The 13466-nt window shown below is 46.8% G+C and overlaps 1 protein-coding gene across 5 annotated transcripts in view; it reads left to right on the top strand.

The window, feature by feature from the left end:
- The window catches only part of NRP2 (neuropilin 2), a 114987-nt gene that overhangs the window by 22322 nt on the left and 79199 nt on the right, over window positions 1-13466 (top strand). For all 5 annotated transcript variants that reach the window (XM_030853985.3, XM_030853993.3, XM_030854012.3 and 2 more), the window contains exon 3: window positions 12326-12507. In XM_030853985.3, coding sequence (XP_030709845.1) covers window positions 12326-12507 — 182 coding nt within the window. The remainder of the gene's footprint in view (window positions 1-12325; window positions 12508-13466) is intronic.

Raw genomic sequence — 13466 nt, 5'->3', positions numbered from 1 at the left:
TTTGGATCAAGAGAAACTCAACAGAATATTTAATTCCATTCTTCTACTTTTGCCTGGATAAATCATCCCAGAAAAAAAAAAAATTAGCTGCCCTTGTCTTTCCTTCTAGAAAAGAGCTTCCATAATCGTCCTTCATTATGAGACCTGCGCCTCACACCTCATCTCAGCTGATTGCAGAGTAGATGGTTGTATTTAATTTACATAATCAAAACTTTTTTTCCTAGAAGGAAAATCCGTGAAAAATGTTAGCTGGTTCAAAGTAAAACTTGAAAAAGAAGAAGAAAGAAGAAGTGTGAGTTGGGCTTAGGTTTAGGAGGGCAGCAAAAAACTCCACGTGATAAAGGAAAATTCGCATGATTTTTTATGCTTTTTCCCTGGCTTTGTAGCCAAGCATCTTGGCAGTCTCTATAAATGTTTCTGCTCTGCCCCATTAGGGGCTCCATCGTATGTTTGTAGGTGGTATGGAGGGATTGTCAGTTGGACAATAATAGCAAATATTTATTCAGCTACTGACAGGTGTCAGGTGCTACTACACCAAGAACTTTCCATGTGTTACTCTCATAACAATGCTTTGGGGCTGGTACTGCTGTTATTCCCATTTAACAGATGGGGACACTGAGGCCCAGAGAAATCACACAGATAATAATGGTAGGGCTGGGATTTGAAGCCTGCTGCCCAAAGCTGCCTTCGTATACCTGTGTCCTTGTGCCTAGCTAGAGCTGTCATCTGCTGTCCCAAGGCTTAGGTATTTGGGGCCTCTCTGATTTCCTTAGATATACTTGACAAGTCTTTTCTTTTCCTTTTCTCTTTCTTCCTTTTCTTTACCTCTTCCTGCCACGTGGTCACCTCCGGGTGCCGACAGGGCAGTCAAGGAGGGAGAGAGAGCTTTCTGTGTCTTTAAATGCGAGCTGGAGGCCTTCCTCTCAGTCAGTTGTCTCTTTCTGCCTCTCTGTCATCCACCTCCGCCCCTGTCCCGCACAGCCCCCCTCGCCGTCTTCTTCAAATTCCCTGTCATTCCCCCATCACCTCATTCTCCGTCTGGAATCCGAAGATGTGAGGGCTAGTAATAGAGTGTCAGCGGAAGTAATTGATTCCTCACACAGAGAGAATTCTCCTGCCTTTAGTGTCAGTGGAGCTGCACCGGAGTCGTGGAGGGTGAGTGAAGCCTGTAAACAGCCCACGGCTGAGCTGTCAGGGTGAAGCCAGACACACTGGGGAGTGAGTGAGAGGGAAAACGGTGGAACAAATCATTGTTTCGTTGGAAAGGAAAGGAGTCAATAATACTTCAGCCCAGGAACTGGTAGTTTGAAAGAGATGGTTGAGACCGAGGAGCAGAGGGAATCCGTGCGGCGGGTTTTAACGGGAGGATTTTTCTTGGTCTCAAGGCAGGAGGTTTTGTTCCCGCCCCATACCCCCTCCGCCCCGTTATCATCATTATTATCATTAAAATAATTACCGTAACAATTACAGTTGATGAGACCTCGGGTTTATAGAGCACCTTTCATCAAAATGTTCAAAGTCATTTATCCCTGTGTCATCCCTTTGAGAGCAGTAGGAGGGTAAGAAAGTATCGTTATTGTTTTGGTCTTATCTGCTGGGAAACTGAGGTCCAAGCAGATACAGGATTTAGTCCCAGCCCCCGGGCAGGCCGCTGGGTTAAACGTCGGGGTACTGACTCCTCTTCTGGGGTGGGTAGGGGGTCGGTCTCTACTGCCCTACTGCCCGCAAGGGCTCTTCTCCTTGTGCAGCCCCCAGAGCTCTTCCCTGGCGCTGATGCTGCCTCCCCACGCTGTGAGGACCCTGCTGGCCACCGCAAGGAGGTGGCCTTCGCGCCAGCCAACGGCTCTGCACGCAGAGCAAAGAGCGTGCTCTGGCTGTGGGATAAATAGAAGTGCTTTAAGGTCTGACTCACACCGTTCCCATCCCGTGAGGAGACTTCCTGCAATCTGGTTCCCTTTCCTGCAGGAGCTGGTTCCTTTCTAGGCATCTTTCTTTCTGGTCTGACTGAGCCTTCAGCCAAGAGCATCCAACATTCTGCACCTTCACAGCTTCTACTCCACCCCACCAAACGGCAGCTGCTTCTTTCGGAACAGAGGGGCGTTTCCATGGTGGGGAGAGGCGAGCGCTTTCATGCGTCCTGCGTGGACAGGCCTGCTTTTGCTCTGACAGCCCCGGGGCCTTCAGAACACAGCCATCAGCGAAAGCTTACCAAGCGGCCGTTTGGAGAGGTGGAAGCAGTCCCAGCTGTCTGGCCCGCGAGCACTGGCCTCAGTCTCCACCCTGGCGTGGCAGCAGCCCCTTCCTGCTTGGATGTTAGTGCAGACCCATCATTTCCACACCACCGTGCTTTTTGCATTTGCACAGTAGTGACAAGTTTGCCCCTGGAGCCGGGGCGAACCTCTGAGCTCTGTAACCTGAAGCTCAGGGTGAATGAAATGCAAGGACAGGGCCCGTCGCACCTGCCACCTACTCCCCAAGCTGTCCCCTGCTTGCATTTCCACATGGCACGTTTTTCAGACAAGTTTTGTACTTTCTGACTTTTGTTATGGAGGCTGGATGCCAGCAAAGGGGGATAGAAAAACGACTGGGAGCCTTGATCCCAGGAAAACACATAGAAGACTTTTTCGATGCTGTGATTGATTCCCTAGTGCCCAGCACACCTCGTTCCCAGCAGGCTCCCATTTTTCAGACAGATGGAGAGGTTATGATTCACTCCCACAATCAGACCCTCTGGGAGCCAGGGTTGGTGAGCACCTGTCCCAGAGGGAACTGTTCACCTGGCCAAGTTCAGGGACGCTGCCGGCACACCAGGCCGAGGAATGGTGTACTCTGATTTCCCCTCAGTGGCTTACCCATCAGCCCTGAGAGGCACAGAGGCGTGGTCCCTGTAGCCATTTATGAGACGAGGCAAACTGAGGCATGTTCGATTGACCGAGGCCAGCTTAGAACAATTCAGCAAGTCTCTGGCCCTGCTGCAGTTCACCTTCCCATCTGAGCACCAGCCTAGTGGTGAAGGGACACAAATGGTGGGCTACTCTTATCTGCTTTCTACCCTATATTGTTACAGAATGCTAGCATGGGGTCCTCTGAGCTGACTGCAGAGGGTGAGGATTTTATAGATGCACAGAGCAGACAGAAAGAAACACTCAACAGTCCTGCTGAAAACAGCCTGCCCAAAAGCCTTAAACTTCACATTAGCACCGGTTGCTTCGAAAATCCTTCCTTGCATAAGCAAATACGTCCCATCCAAGCCTGTCTGCAGGAGCAGAGGAGGTCTGTGGCCACAGGACCTGAGGAACGTGCTTGCTGGGGAGCCGGTCAGTGGAGGGAGTGGTGTTTGGCCAGAGGGTCAGGGAGAAGTGACGCCGGCCTTGCTGTGTGCCCTTGATTCTCTGAAAGTTCATCTACAGTGAGACTTATCAGACGCGGTGTCTGGAGCGGCCTCCTTCCTCACATTGCGAGGCGTTCTTGGCAGCCTGCTCTGCAGGAACAATGAGACCGGCGGGCCCTCTCCATCATCCCAGGGCTTCTGCGGAAAAACCACCAGCAATTATAAATAGATGTTGTTTGTAGTTTCCATTTTCTTGCCTTCAAGGTTTTTTGGAATAACTCCTTCAGTTTGTTTTGGGTTGTTCTCTTTGCATACTTCCTTTGCTGGGTGGTCAGATTTCCTCCCTTCTAAAGAGCCCTGGTGACCCTGGCTGTGAGGGGATTGCTAATAAGCTCAAAATATCAGAGATTCGGGATGGGAAGAAATAAAGGAAGAAAATGAAAGTGCTAACAGCTGCTATTAAAAAGGCACTCGGCACCACGCAAATACACAGACCGATGCGGTGTGTGAGTCCTTGGAGTTAGAGAGCAAATAATGGTAATAAGTTAGGTAAGACATAATAATGATATGGAGTCAGACAACACAACAAACGATGATAGCAGCAGCAGCAATAACAACTAACATTTATTTATTGAGCATTTACTATGTGCCTGGCCCCGTGCTGAGCTGTTGACATGCATTAACTCACCAAATCTAGGGAGGTTGACTGCCTAGCTCTTCAAGACCCAGCAAATGGGAGTGGAGGTGGTTTTGAACCCAGCCTGGCTGGCTGGTTCCATAGCCTGGGTTCGGAAACATGAGACTGAAACGAATTCTCAAAAACTCAAGTGATGAAGCACTGTTGATGGGTTTGTACAGGAGGAGGATTTTTCGAAACCACCCTCTATAGCACTGAGGTTGGGGAACACTGAGACTGTCTGTAAATTTATTACTTTTCATTTCATCTTCACCTGTTCAGTTTCCAAAGCATCGTGTGTATGTAACTCTTCTCTCCCCCAAGTCTGCCATCCTATTTTGTAGAACCCAGGTAAGAATCAAAATGGCCAGTGCCTTGCAGGCACTCTCTAAGGCACCCAGTGCTGTGCTGGGCCTGTATATACCTTCACGAACCTTTCAACAATCCCACAAGGTGGGGCGTATTATTTCCATTTTATAGATGAAGAAACTGAGGCTCAGAGAAGATCAATGCCTTGCCTGAAATCATACCACTAGCATGTGCCAGGAACCAGCTGGGTCTGTCCACAAAACCCATGCACTGCATTTCCCAGAGTACGCACAGCCCTGTAGACAGATATGTTTCTGTGCAATTAAAAAAAAATTTTTTTTGGTCCCAGACCCCTTCCCTAGGAAAATGTGTGTACACACAAACACACAAAATTTCTGCGTAGGATTGTAGGGGTTCCCCAACCTACTGAGACTCATCTGTGGACCCTACTGGAAATCCATGGGCTGAAAAATATCTGCTCTAGATGATACTATAAGAGCGTATAAACACACAGGATACTGTTTTCTCACCCAATGGACCATATGTTCGCCTATGGGTATATATGTACTTATAAAAATACTTCAGTTACAAAAATTAATATGTTATCCCATCTGAACACTTACAAGCTGGATTTCTACTGGATGAGTCTTGAAACCGTGAATTCCAAATCTGTTCACTGCATCTATGGGTGATTTGTCTATTAAATTTGGCGAGTCCTACAGGCTTTGTTTAAACAAAACAGCTAGATAAAACGAGTGAGATTCTGTTAAGTCTCTAACTTAGACGGAGAGGTGTCTTTGCACCTGGCACCTTCTAATGTTACAGTGTTCTGGCAATCTGGCATTCCCACTGCTCTCCAATCTTCATGCAACAACGAGGCCAGAGGACAGAGGCGAGGTCCGTGTGCCCTGGAGTGAAACCGCCTGGGCAAAGCCTGCCTCTGGCCTTTCCTTGTCTTGTGACTTTGGGCAGGTCGCTTAATCTCCCTGAGCCTCAGCCTCTACATCTGCAAATGGATGGTAATCATATCAGGGCCTGGTGTGTATTAAGTGAGGATTGAATGAAATACTGTCTACATGGAGTGAGGATCTAGCCCACTGTGAATGCTCAGTAAATGGGAGCTCTTCTCATTGATATACCAGCTTCTTATAAAAGTGGTACCAGTGAAAGGGAAAAATTCAAGGCTATAAAAATGGCTTCTTAAAAAACCCGACCTGACAGCTAGCTGATTTCTCCATAAGAGCTGGATGTCCCTACTAAGCTGGAGACCAGGCGACCTGGCTTTGGGCCTGAATGGACCAGAAACTTCGGCATCATGCAGACCTACCTCACAGCCTCTTAGGCTCTCAGGCAGCTTCTTTGTTGAGAAAGTTGTGCATGACAGTGTTGTTTTTTCCTCCTGTTGTCCCTGCAGGTTTTAATGCAAGGATTAATAAGACAGTGTTTGTAGATGTCTTTGAGATTCCTGTAAGAAAGGCACTCCAGGAGGTGGTAAATTCTCTGGCCTGGATAATCTACTCATGAAATATGGAACTTTGAAAGTGTGAGAAAAATCTCAAATCACTTTGACAGCATTTTAATTATAGTTGATTTGTTTGCCGCTAATAGAGAAAACGCTGTCAGCACGATTTGAGATATTTCTTCCACTCAGAATGTTATATTTCATGTTTTCAAGTCACAAGGCAACATTTTGGTTTCCAGATACAACCAGAATAGCTGAGTGAGTGTGTTGGTGCCCAAATGCAGAGTGTAAAACGGACCGAACCCCTCAAAAGCAGAGTTCGTTCTTCTTAACATGTAACGTCAACCTCAGGTCCCTCAATCATTTATTCACTCGACAAAAAGTTAGTGAGCCTTCCTATGTGCTGGGCACCGTGCAAGTATTATAAATTCATCCGTGAAAAGGTGAGGTTCTTACCCTCGTGGTGCTTATTGTCTAGTGAAGGACACAGATTCTAAACAAAGAAAGTATATTGACAAAACCTTACAGATTATGGTAACAGCCAGAAAGGCAATGAGACGGTGGTGAGGTAGAAAATAAGGGCATGCCCGATGAAATGAGGTAACTAGGGCAGGCTTCTCAGAGGAGGTGACATTCGCACTCAGAAGAATGAGAAGTTACCAGACAGAGCAAAGGCTAACAAAGAGTATTGCAGGCAGAGGGAAGAGAAAGTGCAAAGCCCAGGGGCTGGAAAGAACTTGCCATGCCCAGAACGTGATGGCTTAAACATTCATGATGCAAATAGCATGAGAGGAGGCATTGCCTGGTTGGCAAAGTTTACGGCTTCAGGACTTGGTTGCAGAGGTGCTTAGATGTGTAGACAAATCCCATAGAATGGGCACAGCGTTCTTCCTTGGAGCAGCTAAGTACTCTGCCTACGATATAGAAATCCCCTCACAAGCAGTTCTATGTGACATCCGTAAAGGTAGACTCTGGATGGGGCTAGACATTATCCAGCCCTGGGAGAAGAGGCCTCCACGTGGTAAATCTTCCAGCACAGCCTCGGTTGGCTGACCCAGCCTTTGGTGGCCTGCTGGGCAGCATCAAGTGTGGATAGAGTTATGGAAAGTGGAAAGCTTCTTTTCATGTCTGTCTAGTGATGAGAAGAAGAGATGAGACTGTTGCTTTTTCATATCTCTCCTGTGGACTCTTATAATTAATTCCACCATCAAGATTCCCACGCCCAAAATGTGGATTTGGGGAGAGAAATTAAGACTTTGAAGTCAAGAAAGAAAGTACAGAAAGCATTCATTAGACAAATGCTCAACATACAGGTGTCGGAATCTGTGAAAAGTAAAAAGGTACTTGGGGAACCATTTTAGAGAGAAAAAAAGAACTGGAGTAGAGATGGCTACTTCAGCTTAGGAAAGTAAATAAAATAAGAAAAGGTAGTGTTAAAGCTTTGAAAGGAATTTTTTCATCTGAGGGAGATTAGGAACAATGAAATGCAAACACAATAGTTAATATGTCTGTTAGCTGGTTTCTGTCTCCTTCCAGAAGATGAATAAGACGAATGGCTTTTCAGGTTATCCTACATGACTATCGTTGGGGTGAGCTCTGAGTTTGCAGCCCAGATTCCTTTACCAAACAAATGCTGGTTATTAGATGCTAGATGCAAAGTCAGATCTATTCCAAGGCCACAAAGTTCCTAAGTCTCCGCTAGGTCTTCACAAATGAACCTGACAACACTGAAATTTCTAAGGAGATTTACTCCAGCTGTAGCAAATCCCCGATAAGAAAAAATTTCCCCAAATGAGTCAGTCACACAGGAGGTAAATGAGACATTCTGTGTGGAGTCAGCATGTCCGTTGGAATATGCCCTTCATACAAAAACCCCAGCCAGAAGACCTGGTGGTTAGCTGGGGCTTGTCTACAGGGCAGAACCCCGACACTGAAGGGAAGGGCGGGTGTTAGCTGCCTAACTGTGACTGGTCGCTTTCCCCTCAAGCAAACTGGATAGGAAAATCCAGCTTTTCTAAGAAGTTGAAGTAAGGACTGATTATTTACTTCACAAAAGGACTCACCAGAGGGGTCCTTTAAATAACAAGCTCAGAGGGCTTCCCTGGTGGCGCAGTGGTTGAGAGTCCGCCTGCCGATGCAGGGGACATGGGTTCGTGCCCCGGTCTGGGAGGATCCCACATGCTGCGGAGCGGCTGGGCCCCTGAGCCATGGCCACTGAGCCTGAGCGTCCGGAGCCTGTGCTCCGCTAATGGGAGAGGCCACAACAGTGAGAGGCCCGCATACCGAAAAAAAAAAAAAAAAAAACAAGCTCAGAGAGAAACTGTATGATATGATTAATTTATATAAACCTTTTCCAAAAATGCCTCTCTTCACTATATGTGTACGTAGTTATGTAAGGATGTATTTGCAGCTGGCCGCATTACCCAAAAGGATTCGGGTGGTATATCCGTTGAGTAAATTGAGGCAAGTTTATAGCTATGACATGTGCTGGGTAGCCTTGCTTCATCTCTGATTCTGTTAATCCCCTAGATTACTCCACAGGTGTTTAGGCAACCAGATAAAACCCTCCGCTTCTGATGAACAAGCCAGTGGGATGTCAGGGCCTTTTTTTGTCCTTCCTATAGAAATTGGCAACACAAACACTGGAGCTATCTGGTAGTCTGTAAAAACATTTTTTTAAAGTATTCACTGAGTGTGGGCCATGTCCCTGGTATTATTCTAGGTGCTCCAACAAGCTATGTCTTATTTAGTCCTTACGGTGATTCTGTGAGATGGGTGATGATTGTCATGATGATGATGGCATTTTTTGTCTGCAAAATTTTGAGAGCTGGATTATTTTTCTCAGCTCTTCTACTTTGGAAAAAATTCTTTATGGAAGTATCGTTATTTTACATATTTTAAAGAAATGCAGGCTCGCTGTAAACAATTCAGATAATAGAAGAAAGTAAAAATTACCCCACCATCCATATATATATTTCACCACTGTTAATATTTTAGTCTATATTCTTTTTTTTCAATTTCTTTCTTTCTTTTTGGCTGCGTTGGGTCTTCGTTGCTGCACGCAGGCTTTCTCTAGTTGTGGCGAGCGGGGCCTGCTCTTCCTTGCGGTGTGCGGGCTTCTCGTTGCGGTGGCTTCTCTTCTTGCGGAGCACGGGCTCTAGGCACACAGGCTCAGTAGTTGTGGCTCACGGGCTTAGTTGCTCCGCGGCATGTGGGATCTTCCTGGACCAGGGCTCAAACCCGTGTCCCCTGCATTGACAGGCGGATTCCTAACCACTGCGCCACCAGGGAAGTCCCTATTTTAGTCTATATGCTTTCAGACTTTTTCTGTATGTATATGCAAGGAAATATATATACCTATATATATTTTAAAGCATACTTTTAAAAAAATCTACTCTTTTTCAATGTAACAATATATCGTGGACATTTTTCCTTAAAAGCAAAAAAAAAAAAAAAAAAAAACTAGACCTATAGCACTTTTACTATAGCAGTGGAGTATTCCATTTTATAAATATCCAAAATTCATCTACCCACCACTGCTGTTGGACATTTAGACACAATGCTGTTTATAAACAGAGCATCTTTTCACTTTTCACATGCTTTTTTTTTTTTTTTTGCGGTACGCGGGCCTCTCACTGCTGTGGCCTCTCCCGTTGCGGAGCACAGACCGGGATGCGCAGGCTCAGCGGCCATGGCTGACGGGCCCAGCCGCTCCATGGCATGTGGGATCTTCCCGGACCGGGGCACGAACCCGTGTCCCCTGTATCGACAGGCGGACTCTCAACCCCTGTGCCACCAGGGAAGCCCGTTTTCACATGCTTTTTAAAATATATACACACAAAGATGCATATACATCTTTGCACAATTGTCTGATTATTTTCCTAGGAAAAAATCCTAGCAGTGGGATTGCTAGGATCAAAGGATGTGTACATATTAACTCTTTTCACATTTTTGCCAAAATGCCTTCCAAAATGTTTGAACAGATGTACATTCCCTCTTATACTGCATCTCTGCTCACTTGCTCTGTCTCTTAGAGAAAGTCGCTTCTGCACTACGGCTCAGCTGCTTGTCCTCTGAAATGTGAAAATACAAGAAATTCCCATGAACACTCATGAGGCACGTGCTGGGACACTTTATATAGATGATGTGGGTCACTTAAATTTCAGAAAAAACCCTAGGAGAAAAATTCTAGTAGCCCTATTTTGCTCTTATTTTCCCCATTTCTGAGGCTCAAAAAGGTTGAGTGACTTGCCTGAGGGGACCCAGCTAATAAGTCTGAGCTGGGATCCAAACCCTGTTCTGTCTAATTCAGGGATGAGGGTGGGCTAGAGGGACACTGGCTCCTCCAGGCAAGCTGGGTAATGTCTGCTCCATGGATATAGGTGCTTCTCCACCGTTGTGCACCCTGGTGAAGAAGACATCACCAATGCTCAGCTGAGAGTGACTGTCCAACAGTTCTTACCTCATCGTGGAAATACAAAGGAGGGGTTTTCCAGAAGGTTTGGGGGAATTTCCTTTGAGAACAAGCTAAGTGTCTTTTCACTGTTGTTTTGAAAGTGAGGAAGCACATTTTCAAAGTCAGCACCATCTCCCACACTGAAATCACAAGACCTAAACAGATTCCCCCACCCACCCCCGCCTTTCCCAATCTGTGTCCATCTCTTCAGAGCTCCTGGGGGAAAACCCTGCCATCTCCTCTTCTCTGGACTCTAACCAGCTTCTGCGATTCTTTGGACTGTAGGATTCCAGCCCTCTGGGGTTTAAGAATGAACTAACCCTGGTCTGCTCCATATACTCCCTTCGAAGGCCTATTTATTGGGAAGTGGCTGAGCCATCTGAAACATGGCTCCCGGGGCGGTGGTGAGGCCTCAGGCCACTCCAGCTCAAACAAGCCACTTCTGCAGACCGCCGGCTCCCACAGACCCTGTGTGTGTGGCACATCCCAGGGAGGGTAGCCTTCCCGGTCCCTCTCTTTACCCCAAAAGAAGAGATTTCCGACATGTTGTTTTGACAGGTTGATGCAAAATAAATAAACAGGGAGAGAGAGGTAGATGGATGGTTTTCAGTAAATAATGGTACAGTGGCCAGCAATTTGAGGGAGCTGGTGGGGAAGAAATGTTCCACGTCAGCAGTTGTGACAGGAGTACTCCCTGGGAGCCCAGACAAGGAGCACAGACGCCGGACAGTGAGGATTGCCAGACCACACATTGAAGCTGAAAATGTGCCTCTGTACTGATGAAATGGCACAGTAGGTGCGCCGTCCCGTGGACCTAGCCAAGGGTTCTTTGAGGTGTCTTCCCCAACCCGGGCCAGTTTGGTTCTCTTTGAAATGAACTCAGGCCTCAGGGTGGGGAAGGCAGCCCGCTCTGCCTCTTGCTGAGGCTAATAGTTATATGCTCAGAGATGCTGGGTCCCCAGGGACTCACCCCCTGCTTTTGGAAAAAGGTTTTTTAAAATTTTTATTTATTTATTTATTTTTGGCTGCATTTGGGTCTTCGTTGCTGCGCACGGGCTTTCTCTACTTGCCGGGAGCGGGGGCTAGTCTTCGTTGCGGTGCGCAGGCTTCTCATTGCGGTGGCTTCTCGTGTTGTGGAGCACGGGCTCTAGGTGCACGGGCTTCAGTAGTTGTGGCACATGGGCTCAGTAGTTGTGGCTCACAGGCCCTAGAGCTCAGGCTCAGTAGTTGTGGCTCACGGGCTTAGTTGCTCCACAGCATGTGGGATCTTCCCGGACCAGGGCTGGAACCTGTGTCCTCTGCACTGGCAGGCGGATTCATAACCACTGTGCCACCAGGGAAGCCCCTGGAGAAACGTTTTTATTGCCTTATCTAATGTGGTGCTGACTCCTTTTAAAAACATGTTGTTAACTAGATAGACACTGCTGTTGTGAACTTCGCAGAGTCATCTCAGGGAGGCAGGTGGCCCACGGTTGGGGAGTCTTTGTCACTAAACGTTAAGAGCAAATGACCCAGGAGAGAACTGAACTTGGGGAAGAGGCAGGAAAATAAACAAATCTCTCTGAAACAGCCCCCATGTGCCTGACTCGGTGCCTAGCACCTTCTTTACGTTTTTTCATTCCATCTCCATCCCAATCCCCTGAAGTGGATATTTTTATCCTCATCTTACAGATGAAGAAATTGACGCTCAAAGGGGTTAAGTAACATGCAGAGACACAGAGATAAGAAGAAAAGACTAAGATTCAGAGAGATCATAATGGAAATAAAAATGGTGCTACGGCACAAAGAAAAAAATATTTGAGACATTTGATAGAATGACGCTACTGCTCTTATGTAAGCAAGAGACAAGGCCTTAAAGTCTAGCCATCCACTGAGGTGCTCGTTCTGTGTGGCTTTCAGAAAGCAATGCAACTTCCTATATCTATGTTTGCCAGTCTCTACAAGCAAATGTAAGTGCCCTTTGATGAATACGAAACACCTGAATGTCTAGAAGTGGATGGAGGTACCTGAGCTGGAGGGAGAAAATAGTCCTTTTCATCTCCTAAAACTGGTCTTTTCTCATATGTGCCCCTTTGTGCCATCCGTACCTAGGTATGACTTCATTGAGATTCGGGACGGGGACAGCGAATCCGCAGACCTCCTGGGAAAACACTGTGGGAACATCGCCCCACCCACCATTATCTCTTCGGGCTCGGTCCTCTACATCAAGTTCACCTCCGACTACGCCCGGCAGGGGGCAGGCTTCTCCCTCCGCTATGAGATCTTCAAGACAGGTCAGTGTGGTCATGGTGGAGAGAAGATGGGACTCCGCCCTCTGTGTCTGGCTACGGGGCGCTGTGTGCGGGAACTACGTAATAGTTATGTGCTCATAGATGGAGCCCAGTGGGTTGACACAGGTGGTAAGGGTTCTAATTTTATCCAGCCTAAGTAAGTTGATGGAGGGAAGAGAGGTTCAAGGTGAACCTGGAGACAGCCTGAGATGAAAAGCCAGTTTAAGTTACCAGCCAGTTTAAGAGGGCGAGCTGCCAGGTTAGTGCTTGGGTGCAGCATGTTGGGCAGATAAACATTGTTTGTGGCAATGAAAGAATAGGAGAACCTGTTACACAGAAAAACGCTTTTGGAAAGAATTTGATTTTTGTGTGTCTTTTTAAAAAAAGCACAATAATCTTCATGGTAAAAACAAAACTTGGTTAAACGTCCTCCTAATTACTTCATGATTTAACACAGCCTTTCTTTGGAATTACATGGGACGGAAGGACATCATCTTTTCAGTGTTAGGAGTCTAAAAATCTTACTATGACCCACCACCACCACTACCACCACCACCAACAAAGTCACACAGTTGCTTTTACACCCAAATATGGCTCCTAGGAATTCCCGTTGCTGTTCCACTGCATCACGTCTACCCATTGAACCCACACTTCCTAAATGCCGATGAAGCCAACACCCTGATAAAGATAGCAGAAAGAGAGGAGAAGCACATTGCCTTTCTTTTAAGTTGACCACTTGCTTTCCATTAGGTCCCCCTTAGATTACTTTAGATCCTGAGAATATGGGCCAGTGCTTAATATCCATAACTGGGTAGAGACAACTTTGATTCACAAGTCGCTGGTTCAGCATCTCCATGGAAGCACTCCAAGCAGCGTGCCCTTCCCTCCCATGTGTGAGCTCATTATCTTGAGGCTAAGTGAAGTTTATCCTCCAGTTCTCCCTTCACCCCTGCCCATCCCCC

Source organism: Globicephala melas, chromosome 7 (assembly GCF_963455315.2).
Source record: "Globicephala melas chromosome 7, mGloMel1.2, whole genome shotgun sequence".
Classification (NCBI taxonomy): Eukaryota; Metazoa; Chordata; class Mammalia; order Artiodactyla; family Delphinidae; genus Globicephala; species Globicephala melas.
The sequence above is the reverse complement of the archived record's forward strand: the minus strand, read 5'-3'. Positions and strand labels throughout refer to the sequence as shown.